The sequence below is a fragment of the Mandrillus leucophaeus genome, unplaced genomic scaffold, assembly GCF_000951045.1.
Source record: "Mandrillus leucophaeus isolate KB7577 unplaced genomic scaffold, Mleu.le_1.0 Scaffold125, whole genome shotgun sequence".
NCBI classification, from domain to species: Eukaryota; Metazoa; Chordata; class Mammalia; order Primates; family Cercopithecidae; genus Mandrillus; species Mandrillus leucophaeus.
In genome coordinates, this window is record NW_012100876.1 from 3,046,066 (window position 1) to 3,066,209 (window position 20,144).

Consider the following 20,144-nt stretch of genomic DNA (forward strand, 5'->3'; position numbering starts at 1 on the left):
GGGATACAATATCAAATATATTTTATTCAGTGAAAATTCAACAACTAAACTACTAACAATTAATGGATATACAGTGAATTGTAAAATCTCAGAGCTGGAAGGGGCCATAAAAGTCACCTAGCATCTCTAATGCTTTAATTCTTTCTACAATAGTGGTAGTTCAGCCAATGCCTGAAAATTCTAGAAAAGGATTCCACATCAGACCATTCCACTTCTGGACAGAAAGTTCTTCCTCAAGATGAGCAAAATGAGCTGAAATTTATCTATTTGTTATCTCCCACCTACCACTGCTAGATATATTCTTTGGATCCACAGAGAAAAATCAAACCCTACTCCCAATGCCACCTATTCTCAATCCTCTTTTTAATCATTCCTTCCATGCCTTGGCTTCTAAAACAACCTGTTTGGTCACATACTTTCTCTTGGACTTTAACATCTTCATGTCATCATGTGTGGCCAGATAACTGTAGGACTATTAGTCTGCTAGAGATGAGTTGTTTTCAACTGGGCAAAGATAAAGGGGTTCCTATTAGAATCACCCTTGGCTTATTTTGCAGTAAATGTTACCCCCCTCAACCCCCGCATTCAAGGGAAGGGGGTGGTGAGATGGTAAAGTTTGAAAAACAGTTCTACAGGTGATTTTGATGTGCCCCTTGAACTGAAAAGCACTATCTAAATATACCTCAGGTGAGATTAAAGATCTTAATCAATTACCCACCACAATATTGAGTATAACTGAGCTTATATAATTAAGCTTCTAAAACATGAAATAGGAGATACTTTAGTATAATGGTAATAGATACTAAGGTATTTCCTATCTCATCTTTAAAGTGGTAATTAAATTTAGAGTTAGAGAATCAAATTTTTATAACACAAAGAGAAAATTGCTTCAAAGAGTTTGGAGAATAAAAAAGAATGATACATTTAATTCCATGGAGTATCTCATGGGGAAGAGGACTTCTTAATACTTGCTACTGTATTTATTCTGCACTTATTATGCTAAAGATACCTAGTATAGGTGTCCACAGATAGCAATATCTGTGGATCCAAATGAATAAGTCTACAGACATACAATTAACAAACTCCCAATATGTTTAAATTAACATCTACCATGTTTTACCTGGGGCCATTCTCCTCCTGATGTTGTTCGCTTTATTATTTCATTTATTGTGTTTTTTCGGGAATCCGGATCTACACGGGACACCAAAATTGGTTGCACAGCCCGTAACATTCCTTTAGAACAAATGAAAAGTCACAGGCAAGCCATTTTTTTGCTAAAGCAACCACAGCAATAATGCTGGATATATAACACATTGTACGGAAAATTTAAATAAGCAAATCAAAGAGAACCATTCAAAAACAATTTATTAGAACTTAGCTTCTAATTTTGAAAGGAGAAGTGGATATTTACAACTAAAAACATTTTATTAATTTAACAGAAGTAAGCAGCAAAAATACAAAAGAAAGCAAATATAATTTTCTCCCTAAAGGTCTCCTAAAGGTCTTCTTCCTCAGTTGACATTAAACCTTTGGAATATGCTACAAGATTATTGTTTTACTTTAGGAATACCTTGAAAAGTGAATTCATAGTACACATAAGTAGGAGTAACCATTACTCATCATACTGCAATTTTCGGCACAACATTTTTTTGAAATAGCTTCCTAGCACATGAAAAATCAACTTCAATTTACCAAAAATCTATTGCTACACAATTTTTAAGGAAAAAGCCACATTACACAAAGCATGGAAGTTACATTAAAAAAAAAAAAAAAGTGTCTTAGCTGAATGACAAAGCTGCAAGAACTACTATTACTTTTCCAGAGCACTGAGGCAACATCAGGGAACTTTCACACTCTCTCATCATCTGATGTTTGCAATAACCTTGGGACAACAGGGAGTAGTTACTTGGAGACAATTCTTGAGGGAGACCAAAGCATGTGGTAGGAAAAACACTTCACTTGCGTCATTATTTTTTATGGCAGGAAGTACCTATTGTTCCACATCATAATTTTCAAAGAGCTACACATAGGTCCCTCATGGAGATTTGGGGGGCAATAATGAAGAAAACAGAGTGAGGAGAAATCACTTACTGCATTTAGCAGCCTAACATCCTGAAGATAAATTCATGAAACAGCATATACCTGTGTTTTCACAGATTCTCTCAAATCAAACATGGGTTAAATTCTCTCAAATCAAGCATGAGTAGTATCTGAAAACTAGTCTTTCTGGCTATATACAAGAACAGAAAGACATAATGATATAGTGATAAAAAGTTTTAAAGAGTTATGAAGCTATAAAAGGGAAGTCTAATCTTTTTTCATAAATATACTATTTCCATGTAGTAACTTATTACAATAAAGTAAATACGTTTGAAATGTTTAAACTTTTTAAAAAGTTTATCAATAAACTATATATGATTATTTTAATTTAAAGCATAAGCATGAAAATATTTTATTTACGTTACCTTACAAGTACTTACTGCCAATCAGAGGGACTTGTGCATTCTCATTTCGAGATACCATAGAAGGTAACCCAGCTACAACACAGGCAATTCCATCAAAGAATGTTGAATGAGGGGCAGCAACAAAAACCGGTGCTTCCAAAGGACTTGCAATCCTTCCTTTTACAGAAACTATAAATCCCATTGAAAAGAACATAGCACGACCCAGAAATTTCAAAGCTGTTTGAGTAATTTTCCTTTGAAAATATAGAAAAAACATAATTAGCTTTGTTAATTAAAGCTAGCAGCAAGGTTTTACTCTATAATACAATAAGAAAACCAAAATATGTCAGAGTATTTCATACGAAAATATGAGCTGAGGAGAATAATAGCTAACACTTACATGGAGCTCTTTCTGCCAGGTGCTAGACACTATTCTAAATGCTTTACATACAGATTAATCTCTTTAATCCTCAGCCTAATCTTTTGAAGTAGGTATTTTGAAATTATTACTCCCATTTTATAGATGAGAAAACTGAGGCACAGAGAAGTAATTTGCCCAAAGATATGTGTGGCTAAGAAACTGCTCCATCATTCTGAGACTATAAAGTGTTAAAAATGAATTTTCAACACACATCCCCTACTGAGATATCCAAATCAGTACTGTCCTTCAAAGTGGTTATCTTGGGAATCCACATTTGTGTAATGAAGATGCTACTATCTCCTAAAACACTTTTGGAACTCTCACACTGAAACTGTTCTCAGAATTATTTTAGGAATTTTTTTAAAAAGTCTTGTAATCCGTATTGTTACAGTTTTTAGATATCATTAACAATCATCAGAAGTGAGTTCATCATCTCACTTCCCTGGAACAGAGATGCACTTAAGCAATTCCAGAAACTACTTTTTTAAAAAACCTTTAAAAAAGATTCTGCCATTATAGATTAGTTAATTTATCAAACTGTGTCAGGAACTATGCCAGACACACAAGACAAGTAAGATCCAGTTAAGCAGGGAAACAAAAATGTATTCCTAGAAGTGCGAACACAGGAGGGATATCTTGGTATGTGAATAAGCACATAGCTTTTTATGAAAAATAAAATATGTACATCATCCAGGAGGTATCTAATGAGAGTTTTTTTTTTTTTTTTTTGGAGACGGAGTTTTCCTCTGGTGCCCAGGCTGGAGTGCAGTGGCACAATCTTGGTTCACTGCAACCTCTGCCTCCCAGGTACAAGTGAGTCTCCTGCCTCGGCCTCTCGAGTAGCTGGGATTACAGGCGTCCACCACCAGGCCTAATTTTTGTATTTTTTAGTAGAGATGGGGTTTCACCACGCTGGTCAGGCTGGTCTTGAACTCCTGACCTCAAGTGATCTGCCTGCTTCAGTTCTTTTTTTTTTTTTCTTTTTTTTGAGACGAGTCTTGCTCTGTCGCCCAGGCTGGAGTGCAGTGGCGTGATCTCGGCTCACTGAAAGCTCCGCCTCCTGGGTTCACGCCATTCTCCTGCCTCAGCCTCCAGAGTAGCTGGGACTACAGGCGCCCGCCACCACGCCCGGCTAATTTTTTTGTATTTTTAGTAGAGACGGGGTTTCATCGTGTTAGCCAGGATGGTCTCAATCTCCTGACCTCACGATCCACCCACCTCGGCCTCCCAAAGTGCTGGGATTACAGGCGTGAGCCACCGCGCCTGGCCTTCAGCTTTTAAAAATAGGATTCTCCTCTAATTCTCTCCACATTTTTGTAATAATATAGTGAGGAGCTATTAGCAACTAGCTCCAAAGAAGTTTCTGTGACTTTTATTTCACAAGAAGGAGATAAAGAAAACCACAATACTTTTCCAGAGGGCACAGAAACTGTACCTCCCTTTCTTCTCCTTTAGTTTAGAGATGAGATTTCTACTAATGTAATGAGACGAAGTATATTCCTTTATCAAATTTTCACACCTCTTATTTTTTATCCATAGTGATGTAGCTGCTGATAACTAACTATATTTATCCCATATTCCGAGCCATTAAACACTCCTATTTAACATATTTAAAGAATGGCTCTAAGTCTGGTCCCACATAATAACTTCGACATTACCTGTTTGAGAGGAGAAAGAGATACTGCTTTAATTGACAAAAGTAAAACTTTCTTTTCTGACATTTATTATATCTATTGTCTGGATTACTTAGACTATTCCTTCTATCATCCTAAGTTTTCATAAGCCACTGACAATAAAAACCAAAGAGGTAATCTGAAAAGAATTGGTGAGTCATAAAAACATCCCTTGAAGCATTGTTTTATACTACACAACCTTGAGTTATAAAACAAAGGAGTATGATTTGCAAGAACTGAGAGTTCTCTGGGGCATTGCCAGCATTGAATCCATTTCCACTTTGATAGTGACATTTGTTCACTGGAACATGAACTGAACAGCAAACTACATATTTCTTTAAAAGTTTCTATAACAGTCTTTCTCAAAATTTTTGGAGGATGCATTCACATTTGAGATTTAAATACAAAAATATCCTTGCGTGCAACAATTTCAAAGAGTTTGACAATGCCCTAAAACCCATGTACAGATTTGGAATTCACATGGAATCCGTGGAGTCCACATAAGAGGCTGCACTTTTAAGGCGTACAGATCACAACAATTTGGTTCTGTTCAATAAAAATAAACTTTTACCAGTAGCTTTGTTAACTCATGATCAGTTTCTCCTCTATTACCATCTTAATTAGATAATGCCTGAAAAGCAGTTCCATTCTGCCTCATGCTAATGTTTAAAATAACTAGACTATATTGGTTAATAATTATTATTAATAATTGTTATAATAGAAATTACTACTAAAGTAATTAATAAAAATAATATAACTAATCCACTTATGCCACTGCAGAAAGCTGTAGAGGGAGAAAAGCAAATGTGAAAACTGAGGAAGAACAGAAGAGAGCAAGGTATTTTGTAGCTTCAGTGATTTCAAGTACAGTAGTTGGGTATCTTTCTGAACTAGGGATGTATCGCATTTGGCAGTAACTCAGAAAACAAAATATTTTAACATTAGGAAATTACAACTTTTAGGAGATTATCATAATGTAGTTGGCATTTGGGCAGTACTTTCTACATATTTCATATGAGAAATAAAAATAAATTATTTATTATTGAGTAGGCTGATAAAACTGTAAAATTTATTATTGAGTAGACAGATAAAATCACTGACTATGATGAACTCTTTTTACATTGATTTAATATATGTTAATTTAATATTATGTCCTAATATTTTGGACAAAATCATTTCTTACCTCCTCCAACCAGTTACTGGGTGGATCAGCTTTTCAGGACAGCATACTGTTGAAATTGCAGCAAATGGCCATGCAAGTAATAAAATTAAAGCAACCAATAAGACACGAATTGGAAGCAGGATAATCCCAAGAAGAAAAATCTGAAAGTCAAAGTTGGTAAAAATAAATGAATGGACATTATTTTAATTCATAGCTATCAAACAGAAACATGTAACAGGAGACTTTTATGGTGTTCATGCATTTAGTCAAGGATGAATTGACTACTACCCTGTACCAGACAAGGATTTAAACACAAAGAAAAAAACAAATTATATCTGACTTCACAAAGCCTACTGTGTAGCAAGAGAAACACTAAAGAAAACCATAAGACAAATGATCTGCATACCCATGAAAGCGAATAGAGAATGTTGGGGGAACAAAGAAAAGGTGTATTTGATTTAGCAGCCAGGGAAAGCTTCCTGGAGGAATTGTAGCCTGAACAATCCTGCAATAAGTAGGAGCTAGCAAGGTAAGAAGGAGAAATTGCTTTTTGAGAGCTTTAGGTAGAAGAGTGAAGGCATCAGAGTGTGAAGAAGTAAATACATTGTTTTATATACCTGCCAGAACTTTATAACCAATAACAATAAGGAGATAGATGCGAAAATAAAAAAATTAAGAAGAAATGAAAAGTAAATAAATAAGAATAGCAAATAATACATGAATCCTTACTATGTAATATACCAGCCATTCTAAGCACTTGGCATGTAGTAACTTTTTTAGTTTTTACAACCTTAAGTTTCAAATTTTACAAACCAGAAAGGAGTAACACAGAGGAAGTTAAATTGCTTAAGATCACAAGTGGTAGAACCAGGATTTGAACTTAGTTTGGTTATAAAGTTTGTGCTCTTATTCTTTTACTGCACTGCCGTTTGAGTAAAATAGATTGTGCTTATGTATGACACATTGTCTTTTTTTCTATAAGCTAATTATATTACTCAAACAGTAGCCTTCTTTTTCTGTCTCTACTGGCCCTTACATGATTCTGAGCACCATCAAATAATTTAGAAAAAAAATGCCAAAATATTCTAATTATCTGATCTTTAGAATATTAAACAGTAACACAAGGAAATGTACAGATCTAAAGTATACAATTCAGTGAGCTTTAATAAATATATACTCATGTAACCACCACCACAATTAAGACACAAAACATATTTACCACTCCCAGAAAGTCACCTTGTGCCTCTTCTAGTCAAACCCTATATTCTTAGGTAACAAATGCTAGATTTCTATCACCATAATTTAGTTTTATCTGTTCTTAAATGTCACATAAATGGAATCATACTTTATGCATTCTTCCACTTAATACTTTTTATTCCACTATGTTGTTTCATACATCAGTAATTCATTCTTTTTAATTGCAGAGTATTATTCTACTATGTGACCATATGACAATTTGCTTATTGATTATCCTACTGATTAACATTTGAGTTGTTTCCAATTGTGGGCTATTATGAATAAAGCCACTATGAATATTCTTGTACAAGCCTTTATGTGAATATGTTTCCATTTCTCTTAAGTAAATACCTAGGAGTGAAAATGCTGGCTCATAGATGTTATTTAACTTTATAGCAAACCACCAGTTTTCCAAAGTTGTGTCATTTAAAAGTATCAGTGGAAATGTGTGAGAATTTTCAGCTGCTGTACATCCTTGCCAGCATTTGGTGTTGGCAGACTTTTAAAAAGCTTTATTAAGGTATAATGTACATAAAAGAAAAAACATCTATTTTAAGTTTATAGATTACGAGTTTTTCAAATGCATACCCCTATGCAATGACCACCACAATCAAGATATTTACATCATCCCAAAAAGTTTTCTTTTGCCCTTTGCAATTAATACACCCTCCCCAAACCTAAGCAACCACTGATAGGCTTCTTTCACTGTAGTTTTACCTGCTGTAGATGTTCATATAAATAAAATCACATAGCATTTATTTACCCTTTTATATCTGGCTTGATCACTTCATATTTTTGAGAGTCAACCATATTGTCATATATATCAGTATTTACTCTTTTTAATTGGAGAGTACTATTCCATTGTATGAATATATTACAATCTATTTATTTACTTGTTCATAGACATTTGGCCTATTATAAGTTCTCAGCTATTATAGCTCATATGAACATTAATGTTCAAATCTTTGTGTGACCATACATTTTCATTTCACTGAAAATAAAATCATTGGGTCATAGGGCATGTTTAACTTTATATAATACTATAAAACTGTTTTCCAAAGTGACTTCACCAGTTTATATCTCCAGCAAGGTATGAGAGTTCCTGTTGCTCCACATCCTCACCAACATATGGTATGGTCAGTTTTTTTATTTTTAATGTTAGCCATTAAAGTGGGTATAAAAGAATATCTCATGTGGCTTTAATCGGCATTTCCTTGATGAACAATAATGCTGAATACATTTTTCATATACTTATTGGTCATTCCTTTAACTTCTAACATTAGTGTCTGTTCAAGTCTTTGGCCCATTTTTACTGGTTTGTTAGTCTTTTTCTTATCAATTTGTAAGAGTTCTTTATATAAATGTATACAAGCCCTTTGTCAATATATGTGTTGAAAATACTTTTTTCCTCATTCTGTGGCTTGCTTTCTCATTTTCTTAGTGGTATATTTTGATTAAAGCAATTCTAATTATGATGAAGTTTAATTTATCAACTTTTATTTTATGTTTAATTCTTTTCTGTGTCCTTCTGAAAAAATCTTTACCTCAAGTTCCTGAAGATACTCTATATTCTTTTCTTCTAGAAGCTGTATGATTTTCACTTTTACATTTCAATCTATGGTCAATCTTAAATGACATTTTTTGTGTGGTATGCAGTGTGGATTAAGGTTCATTTTTAACCATAAATTTATCCAGTTGTTGCAGCACCAAAAGACTTGACATTCCTCAATGTTCTTGGCAGCTTTGCAAAAAATCAATTGAATATTAATGTATGGATTTTCTTTCTGTTGCATTGATCTGTTCATCATACTTCTGCCAATACTCTGCTACCTTATTTACTACAGTGTTGAAGTAAGTCTTGAAATCAAGTAGTGTGTGTCCGCCCATACATTCTTCTTCATCATTTTTCTGAAGGCATTTTAGATACTCTGCATTTCCATATAAGTTTTAGAATTGTCAGTTTTTACACATACACAAAAGCCTGTTAGGATTTTTACTGAGATTTCAAAATGAATCTACAGAACAATTTGGAGGAAATTGTCATTCTAATAATATTGATTCTTCCAATTCATAAACATGGTATATCTCTCTATGTAAGTCTTCATTAATTTCTCACAGAAATATTTTGTAGTTTTCAGTGTAGTGGTCTTATATGTTTTTTCCTAAGTATTGAATGCCATTTTATTGCTGTTATAAATTAGATTATTTGATCTCATTTTGCAATTGTTTGCTCCTATAGTATATAAAGGTAAAATTGACTTTTGATCTTTTATCCTATGACCTGGTCAAGTTCACTTACTGGTTTTCGTAGTTAGTTGTTCTGTTGATTCCTTAGGAAGTTCTTCATATACAGTCTATACCATTTGTGAATACGACAGTTATACTTTCTCCATTCTAATCCATATGTCTTTTATTTCCTTTCTTTTCTTATTGCACTGGCTATGATCTCTAGCATAATGTTGAACAGAAGTGGTGAACAAGATATTTGTCTTATCCCAAACCTTTGAGGAAACAGATTCAATAGTTTACCACTATGATATTAATTGTGGGTGTTTTGTAGATGCCCTGTATCTGATGGAGAGAGTTTCTCTTTATCTCTATCTTACTAAGAAAATATTTTTATCACCAGTGGGTATTGAATTTTGTCAGGTGAATTAATGAAATTTCTGCATCTATTGAGATGATCACAGGCATTTTATCATATGTTCTGCTTATATGGTGAATTACATTGAAATTGGAATTTTATGTTACATCAACCTTATATTCCTGATATAAGATAAACTTGGAAGTGATATACAGTATCATCCTTTCTATACAATGCCATATTTGACCTGCTAATATTTTGTTAAGAGTTCTATGGCTATGATCATGAGAAATATTGATCTATAATTTTCTTTTCTTATAATGTCTTTTTCAGATTTGGTATCAAGGTAATATTAGCCCCATAAAACTAGTTGGGTACTGTTCCACACTTCTCTACTTTCTGAAAGAGCTTGTATGAGTGATTTTATTGTATTCTTAAAAGTCTGACAAAATTTACTAGTAAAATAATCTTGGTGAAACGTTTTCTTTAAATGTATATTTGTGGATACAAAATAAGTTCAAATTCCTTCATAGATAAAGGGCTATTCATATTTTCCAGTTCTTGTGTCTATTTTTGATACACTGGATTTTTGTCCATTTCATGTATGTTTCAAATTTACTGGCATAAAGTTGTTAATAATGTTCCCTTATTAGCCATTTAACCTATAATGATATATGCTGTTTCATTCTTGATACTGGTAATTTGTATTTTCTTTCTTGTTTTCTTATCAGTCTTGGTAAGGATTTATCAATTCCATTAATCGATTCTATTAATCTATTAGACAAATGTTTGATTTTAATTTTCTATGTAGTTTTCTATTTCACTGATTATTGCTCTTATCTTTATTATTTCCTTTCTTTGACTTACTTTGTGTTTAATTTGTTCTTCCAGCTTCTGAAGGTAAAAACTTAAATCATTAATCTTAAACCTTTCTTCTTTTCTTTGTATTTAAATGTATTGGTTTACTGGCAAGCACTGCTTTAACTGCATCCTACAATTTTGATACGTTGCTTTTTTGTTCACATTTAGTTTAAAACATTTCATAATTTCACTCGTAATATATTTTTGACCCAAGGACTATTTTAAAGTATATAGCTTGATTTCTAAATATGTGGATTTTTATCAGATATATTTGTTATTGATTTCTAATATAATTTATTGTGTTCAGAGAACATGCTCTGTAATATTTCAAACTTTTGATATTTATTGAGATTTTTTATGACCCAGCCTTTGGTCTATGTTGGTAGGCATTAAATGTGTACTTGAAATTATATTCTGGTACTTTTGGAGGTAGTGTTCCATAAATGTCAATTCAGTGGAAGTGGTTACCAATGTTCAAGTTTTCTATATTATTAATCTTTGGTTTGATTGTTCTGTCAATTACCAAGAAAGGTGTGTTACCATCCTCAATTATGTTTTAGTTATTTCTTTGCTCAGTTTTCTCAATTTTAGCTTCAAGTTTTCAAAGTTCTGATATTAGGTACATAAACATTAAGTGCTGCTAAGTTTTCCCACTGACCTTTCAAAATGTTCCTCCTTATATCTGATGTCATGACATGTCTTGAAGTCTACTTTATCTGATATTAATACAGTCACATCAGCTTCTTACACTTACACTATTTCCACATTATCTTTTCTTCCTTCTTATCTTTGTATTTACATTTGTAGTGTATGTACTGTGGATTAATGTAGAGTTAGGTCTTATTCTTCTGTCCAGTCTGAAAATCTTTGCCTTTAAGTTAGGATGTTAATTAATGTATACTAAATGTAATTATTGATGTATTTGGGTATAAATCTACTGTTTTGCTATTTCTTTTCTATATATCCCATCAGTTCCCATCAGTTTCATGTTTCTATTTCTCATTTTCTGTTTTCTTCCTTGAGTTCATGAAATTTTTCTTTAGTGATCCATTTAAATTTCTTTAATGGCCCCTTAGCTATACCTTCTTGTACTTTTAGTCAGCAGTTGGTCTCAAGATTACAATGTGTGCTTAGCATAAGATGAAGTACTCAGAGTTAATACTGTACCACTTCACAGAAAGTGTAAGAAAAGTACAATTCCATCCCATCCACCACCCTTTATTGTTATGTTTTACCACTAAATATATGTAAGCCCAAGAAAACAATAATTTTTGTATTAAATGGTTACATTTTCTAGCTCTTTGATGAAATTAATATAAAGAAAAAAGTTTTATATCATTCTTTCCATATTTACCATTTCCAGTGTTCTTCATTCTTTCCTGTATATCCAAGTCTCAATCTGGTGTTATTTTCCTCCAATCCAAAAAACTTTCTTTACCATTTCTTGAATGCAGGTCTGACAACAAATTCCCTCCATTCTTATCTGAAAATGTCTTCATTTTCCCTTCATTTCTGAATAATATTTTCATCAGATATAGAATTATGGGTGGATAGTTGGGTTGGGTTATCTTTTTATTGGTGAGTTCTAAAAGTTATTTATATGTTTTGAACACCCTACTCTTATCAAATGTATAATTTGCAAATATTTTCTCTCATTCGGTAAGTTATCTTTTCAATTTCATTGTAGTGTACTTCGAAACACAAAGTGTTTTATTTTGATGAAGTCCTCTTTACCCATTCTTTCTCTGGTGGCTAGTACCTTTGTTGTACATCTAGAAAACCACTGCCTAATTCAAGGTCATGAAGATTTACACTTACGTTCTCATCTAAGAGTTTTATGATTTTAACTCCTACATTTAGTAGTTTAATCTGCTTCGAGTTAATTTGTGTATGTTATGAGGTAAGGACCTAACTTCCTTCTCTTGCACATGTCAATCCAATTGTCCCAGACCATTTGTTGCAAAAACTACTCTCTCCCCATTTTATCGTCTTGGCAATCCTGTGGAAAATCAGTGGCCACAGATGTATGAATTTACTTCTGTATTGTCAATTCTATTTCATTGATCTAGATGTCTGTCTTTTTACTAGTACAATACAGTCTTGATTACTGTAGCTTCACAGTACGTTTTGAAAATGAGAAATGTGAGTTCTCCAATTTTGTTTTATTTTTTTCAAGATTCTTTTGGTTGTTTGTGGTCCCTTGCATTTCTGTACAAATTTTAAAATTAGCTCATCAATTTCTGCAAAAAATAAAGAAGCCAGCTGATATTTTGATAAGAGTTATACTAATCTGTAGATCAGTTTGGGGAGTGTCATTATCTTAACAATTTAAGTCTTCCAAATTTATGAACACAGGATGTCTTCCCATTTATTTAAGTCGTCTCTAATTTCTTTCAATGATATTTTGTAGTTTTCAATGCAGAATTCTTCTGTTGCTAAAATATTTAACTCTTTTTGATGCTAACTTAAATTGAACTGTTTTTAAATTTCATTTTTAGATTGTTGCTTGTGAAAAAATATGCCATGATTTTTGCATATTGATCTTGTATCCTGCCACCTTGCTGAACTGATTTATTAGCTCCAAGTGTTTTTGTGCATTCCTTAGGATTTTCTGTTTAAAACATCATGCCTTCTTGATGGTTTTACTTCTTCCTTTCCAATATAGATGTCTTTTCTTTTTCTTTCCTAATTGCCCCTCCTGGAACCTCCAGTACAATGTTGAACAGAAGTGATGAGAGTAGGTATCTTTGTCTTGTGCCTGATCTTAGAAGAAAACTTTTTGGTGTTTCGCTGTTAAGTATAATGTTAGCTATTTTTCACAGATGCCCTTTATGAGGCTGAGGAAACTCTTTTCCACTCTTAGTTTATTGAGTGGTTTTTATCATGAAAGTGAGTCAAATCATATTTCTGTGTCTATTAAGATGTTCTTGTGCCCTTTATTCAATAAATATGGTGCTCATGTTAATTTTTCTATGTTGAACCAAAATTACATTTTTGGGATAAATACCACTTTGCCATGGTATAGTTCATTTTATTAGTTGATGGATTCAGTTTGCTAGCATTTTATTGTGGAGTTTTGCATATATATTTGCAATGGATATTGGTCTGTGGTTTTCTTTTATTGTAATGTCCTTTTTTGGTTTTGGTATCAGAGTAGGCCTGGCCTCACAGAATGAGTTGGGGAGTGCTCTGTCTTCTTTCATTTTTTGGAAGAGCTTGTGAAGGATTGGTATTAATTCTTTGTTAACCCTTTGGTGGAGTTCACCACTGAAATCATCTGGTCCTCAACTTTTCTCTGTGGGATGTTTTTAAGAACTAGTTAATCTCTATATATTATAGGTCTATTTGATTTTTTATTTATTCTTGAATCAGTTTTGGTATTTTGTGTCTTTCTAGAAATTGGTCCACTTGAACTAAGTTATTTGTTAGCATGCATTTGTTTATATAATTCCTTATAATCCTTTTTATTTTGGAAAGGTCAGTAATATTGTCCTCTCTTAATTTGAGTATTCTTTCATTTTTTTTCTTGGTCAGTGCAGATAAATATTTGTCAATTTTTTTTCAGAGTACCAACTTTTAGAGTTGTTATTTTTCTCTATTGTTTTATTATTACTTTGGAATCATTGGCTATTTAGAAGTAATTTAATTTCAACATATTTGTGAATTTTTTTCTGTTATTGATTTCTAGTTTCAATCTACTGTGGTCAAATAACATACTTTGTATTATTTTAACCACTTTATATTTATTGAGAATTGTTTTATTGTCTAACATACAGATCTACCTTGGCAAATGTTCCATGGGCACTAGAAGAATGTGTTTTCTGCTGTTGTTGAGTGTTCTACATACATATCTGTTAGATGTAGTCTGTTTATAGTGTTCTTCAAGTCTTCAATTTCCTGATTGATACTGTCTCATTGTTCTACCTTCTATCATTATTTGGTAATTGAAGTCTCTCGTATTGTTGAATTGTCTTTCACCCTTCAATTTTGTCACTTTTTCCTTTGTGTATTTCTGGACTCTGCTGCTTGATGCATATATGGTTATAATTATTACATCTTAATGAATCAATCCTCTTATCATTATGTCTTTCGTTAGCAACAATTTCTGTCTTGAAGTCTATTTTATCTGATAGTAATACAGCCATTCCAGCTCTCTCTTGGCTACTGTTTGCATGGTATATCATTTTCCATCTTTTACTTCCAACCTATTTGTGTATTTGAATCAAAAGTGTGTCTCTTGACCAGGCATGGTGGCTCACACCTATAATCCCAGCACTTTGGGAAGCCAAGGTGGAAAGATTGCTTGAGCCCACGAGTTCGAGACCAGTCTGGGCAACATAAGGAGATCCCATCTCTACAAAAAATACAAAAATTTGTTGGGTGTGGTGGTGCGTGCCTATAGTTGCAGCCACTCAGGAGGCTGAGATGGAAGGATCACTTAAGCCCAGGAGGTCAAGGCTACAGTGAGCTGTGATCACACCACTGCACTCCAGCCTGGATGACAGAGTAAGAGCCTGCCTTTAAGTAAGTAAACGAATAAATGAATAAATAAAGTGTGTCTCTTTTAGGAAGCGCACAGTTATGTATTTTTATCAATTCTGTGAATCTTCATTTTAATTGGATTGTTTTATCAATTTATATTTAATGTAATTACTAATAAGGTAGGATTTATATATGACATTTTGCTATTTGTTTTCGATATGTCTTAGGTCTTTTTAAATTTCTCTATGTCTACATTGCTGCTTTCTCCTGTGTTAAATATTTTCTAGTGTATCATTTTAATTCCCTCATTCTTTCTTTTGCTATATTTAAAAATGTATTTGCTTAGTGATTGTCCTAAGTGTTGCCATGTTAACTTATAATAATTATCTGGTTCGGATCAACCAACTTAATTTCAATAGTATACAAAAACTGTGATCCGTTCCCTTCTTTCTCCTATTTGCTATTATTGTTATACAAATTATGTCTTTATACATTGTATGTCCATCAACACAGATTTATAATTATTGTTTTATGTAGATGTTTTTAAAGTTGGATAAGAGAAAAAAAGATTTACAAACAAAAAAAAATTACATTTGTACTGTCCTTTACATCTAACCATGTAGTTACCTTTACCACTGCTGTTTATTTCTTCACGTGAATTTGAGTTACTGTCTAGTATCCTTTCATCTCAGCCTGAGGGACTCCCTTTATTATTTATCTTAGGGCATGTGTGTGCTAATGACAAATTCTCTCAGTTTTTGCTCGTTTATAATTCATTTTAAGGATAGTTTTCTAGCTATACAATTCTTTATTGACAGTCTTCTTTCAGCACTTTGAATATATCATCCTGCTACTCCCTTCTGGTCTCTGTGGCTCTTGATGAGCAATCAGTCATTAATCTTGTTGAGGATTCTTTGTACATAATGTACATAACGTATCTGTAGATATAGGTATATTTGAGTTTATTCTTAGAGTTCCTTGAGCTCCTTGGGAATGTAGATTAGTGTTTTTAATCAAATTCATTAAGTTTTTGACCATTATTTCTTCTAATATTCTTTCTGCATCTTTCTCCTTTCCTGGAACTCCCATTATGAATCTGTTGGTAAGATTGATAGCATCCACAGGTCTCTGAGGTTCTGTTCATTTTTCTTCATCTTTTTTCTTTATGTTCCTCAAACTAGATAATCTCTGTTGACCTGTTTTCAAGTTTGCTGATTCCTTTTTTGTTAGATATAGTCTGCTGTTGAGCCCCTCTAGTGAATACACACACACACACACACACACACGCATTGCATCTGTATTGATATTCTCCATTTGGTGATACCCTGCTCCATACTTTCTTTTAGCTCTTCACACATGGTTTCCTCTAGTTATTGGACCATATTTTAAATATCTGATTTAAAGTCTTTGTATAGTAAGACTAAAGTCTGGGCTTCCTCAGGGAAAGTTTGTATTGACTGCTTTTTAAACTACTTATAAGCTATACTTTGTTTTTCTTTACACACCTTGCAATTTTTAAATTAAAACTAAACATCTTAAATAATATAGCAACCCTGGAAATGATTCTCATCCCTTTCCAGGGTTTGTTGTGGTTGCTGTTTGTTGTTATTTGTTTGTTTAGTGTCTTTTATAAACTAATTTGTAAAGCTTGTATTCTTTGTCATTGTGGCTACTAAAGTTAAAGTCTCTGACCAGTTAGCTTAGTAATCAGCTAATGATTACAGATTTTCTTAAGCACCTGAAACCAATAAGTTTCCTGATGCTTGCAAAGGGTCTCTTTGTGCACATAGGGGCACATCATAAACAGTCAGGTGACAGATGACAACTCTGCCTTAGCCTTCACTTTCTGCTTGTACAGTCCCTCAAGGTTAGTCAGAGGTGAGAGCTTAGGGTATTTTTCGATATTTTCAGGACATGTGCATAGCCTTGAGCATGAATAAAGCCTTACTCAGGTGGACAGCCTTCTAGATTCCTAGGAATATGTCAAAGCTTTTAAAGTCCCCTATGATCATCTCATCCCTTAACTTTTCTTTTAAGGTTTTTGGCTAGCCTACTGTTTGCTCCAACTGTTACTGTCTCAGGCAGCTGTGATGTTAAGCAATTGCCTTTGATTTTTTTATTTTTACTTTTTAAGAAGCAGAGTCTCCCTATTTTTCCCAGGCTGGCCTTGAACTTCTGGGCTCAAGCAATCCTCTCACATAAACCTCCTGAACAGCTGGAACTACAGGTGTGCACCACTGCATTCGCTTTCCTCTGATTGGTTTTGACAAACACCCTTGAGAAAAGGCTATTTGCACTGTGTAAGCACCAAGACAAATCAAATAAAGACAGTCTCACAAATGAGGCCTTCCAGGCAGCCACCAGACTGGCCAATAATGACAGTTCCTTGGGAATGGGGCTTTGAAAATGCTCTAACACTATTTTTCCCCCTCTAGTGGCTGACAGGTTGCTGGTTTTCATTATGACTGTAGTACATTGGTTTTTAAGGCTACTGCAGAGCTGAGGATGAGGGATGAGAATAAAATTAAACTGTAACAAAGCCTACTATTTTAACTAAGAGTCAGCACTCTTAAATAAATGCTCCTTGGATTGTTGAAAGCCTTTGGTTAATTTTCAGAGCTAAGACAAAGTTGATTCTGATCATTTTTTTGTGTTTTCATTGCTTTATGGAGAAGATAATTTTCAGAGGCCTTTACTTCACCAGTTTTGCTGATGTCTCATCTCAGTTTTCTTCATTCTGCTTTTTAGACTGAATAATTTCTAGTAACCTATCTTCAAGTTCACTAATACTTTCTTCTACCATCTTCAATGTGTTGTTGAGCCCATTCAGTGAATTTTTCATTTCAGATATAACAGTTTTCAGTTTTAGAATATCCATTTGGTTCTCTTTTACATTTTCTATTTATCTGCTAAGCTCTTTCCAACTATTCATTCATTATGCCACTCTTTACTTTTAAGTCCTTGAGCATTTTTATAATAGCTATTTAAAGTATTTTTCTGCAAAGTCCTACATTTGATCATCTTAGGGTCTATTTTTATTGCCTGATTTTTCTTTTGATCATAGGTCACATTTTCCTATTTCTTTGAATGTCTAATATTGTTTTTATAGTATTTTGGCCATTTTGCGTGATATATTACAGAAATTCTGGATTCTGTTATCCTTTTCTCAAGAATGTTGATTTCTGTCCTAGTAGGTAGGTAAAATTCTGGCTGATTGCATTCACCTTGTGAAGCCTTAGTTTAATACTTTTTAAGGGAAAATTTGTTTGAAGCTAGCCCTTAGACTTAGATTGAAGCCTTAGTCCTAGGGTATAGGACTAGCTTTTCTCCTATGGTATAACCTTTGTGAGGTTTCAGTGTAAAGCCTGAGATATTTGCCAAGGTCCTCTTAATTTGGTGGGATTCTAACTGTGCCTTCCCTGTAGTGTCTATCAGTTGAAATGTCTGCTCAGTTTCTTCTTCCTTCCAGCTGTTACTTTCCTCCAGGGCCCTTGAAGGCTCCTTTGTAAATATACAGTTCAGGAATTGACCAACGTTTTGAGATAATTTATATGCCAATTTATGGGCTCCCTCATTTCTAGCTTCCTCCTTTCTGGGACTTCCTCCCTCAATTTTTAGCCACTCTGATAGTCCTGAAATTTGTGCTCTGATATATCAGGCCAATAAGACTGAAGCTTTCTAACAATCCCTTCACATGGTGTCAAGTGACAACCTTCAGGGAAAAAAGGGGGTTGGGGTAATGTTTCACAGTACAGAACTATTATTTCAAGCAACAAATCCCTCCAGTTTCTGTCTGATTTGTGTTGCTCTATAGTGCTTTCATGAAGTTTTTCCTATTTTGACTACAGTTTATAATTGTTATGCATGGAAAGGGTTGTCTACATTAAGCTACTCCACCATTCCTGAGACTAAAACTAGTCCTGTTGAATTATTTTTCACTTGAAAACTGACTTACAAATATAATGAAACTTTGCTATCAGTCTTATTTCCTATAAAACAGAATATGTTTTAAGATGAGTAGGAGTTTCAGAACTATAATATAGAAGGGATCTTGGATCCAGGAGATTTTTCTTGAAGCTCTGTGTACATGGTAAGCACACTATTTTTAGATAATGTTATATTTATTTGAATGGTGGTGCAATGAAGTATGGTGGTATACTGGGGAAGAGTACTGTGGAGAAAGATGAGATGACTCAAATTCCCAAGTCACTCTGGTAGGTCACTGGCTGAGATTCTCTTTGAAGAGGTATCATTATTAAAAGACCAAGAAATAATCTTGACTGAAAGAAAGGACCATATAGCATAGACCCTGAAGAAAGAGTTGGAATGAGGTTAAAGTATATTAGCATAAGAGTCACTCATATCTACACTGAGCAACCCATATGGATTTTAACTGAACAAGTTGCGAAATATTAGGCAACTTTTTTTTTTTCTGTGCCATCTTCAAGGTTTGCAACAAATAATAGTGCTTAATAGTAAATCAATTTTGAGTTAACTCATTGACAAATTAAGAGAATTCCCCATCATATTTCCATTTGATAATATGTCATCTCCATTGGGTGGCCTCCTCTCAGTGTTATTCTCTGGTTTTCCTTCATTACACTTACTAAAACATGAGATTATATATTTTTGTACTTATTTGTTTAACTTCCTTACTGAAATGTGAGGACAACAGTCCTTAGGCAAGACATTGATCACCATTAAAGATTAAATTTAGCCTAAATTAATTATACTAAGCCATACTTAAATGAAAGTATGTCCATCTTTTAAACTGGATAATATGGACATTGTTTTTCTACCATGCCTATTCAAATCTTCCCTTTACCCAGATGACTCAAGCCATTGAAACCTCTTTGGTATCTCTGATCTATATAAATTTAAAAAGTATTTTTAATATCCAGACTTTGTTAAATCCCATTTAATCCAAGTAGTAAATTTTAAGTACAGTATATACTTTCTAGAAAATAAATAGGATAACTATCAATATTATCAATATTAAGATCAACAAACAATAACAGATTATTTCACTTAATTTTAGCCCTCCTTTGAGTTATTAATATTCCAATGTAATAGACGAGAAAAGTGTAGTTCAGAGAGGTTAAGTGACTTGGCTAAAGTCACACAACTAATAAATGACCAGGTCCTATAATTGACTAGCTATCATTCCATTATACTATATCTCTCAGAGAGTTATTTGGAAGAGACCTTTAAACAGTAACCAACCAGGTGATGGAAAAACTTAATAATTTATTATAGGTTCAATATAAATATTTATCAACAT

The 20,144-nt window shown here is 33.3% G+C and overlaps 1 protein-coding gene across 1 annotated transcript in view; it reads right to left on the reverse strand.

The window, feature by feature from the left end:
* Positions 1–20,144, reverse strand: part of LPCAT2 (lysophosphatidylcholine acyltransferase 2) — a 76,764-nt gene that overhangs the window by 54,390 nt on the left and 2,230 nt on the right. The window contains exons 2-4 of the mRNA XM_011971911.1: positions 5,722–5,861; positions 2,481–2,698; positions 1,121–1,233 (exon numbers count right to left, since the gene is read on the reverse strand). Coding sequence (XP_011827301.1) covers positions 1,121–1,233; positions 2,481–2,698; positions 5,722–5,861 — 471 coding nt within the window. The remainder of the gene's footprint in view (positions 1–1,120; positions 1,234–2,480; positions 2,699–5,721; positions 5,862–20,144) is intronic.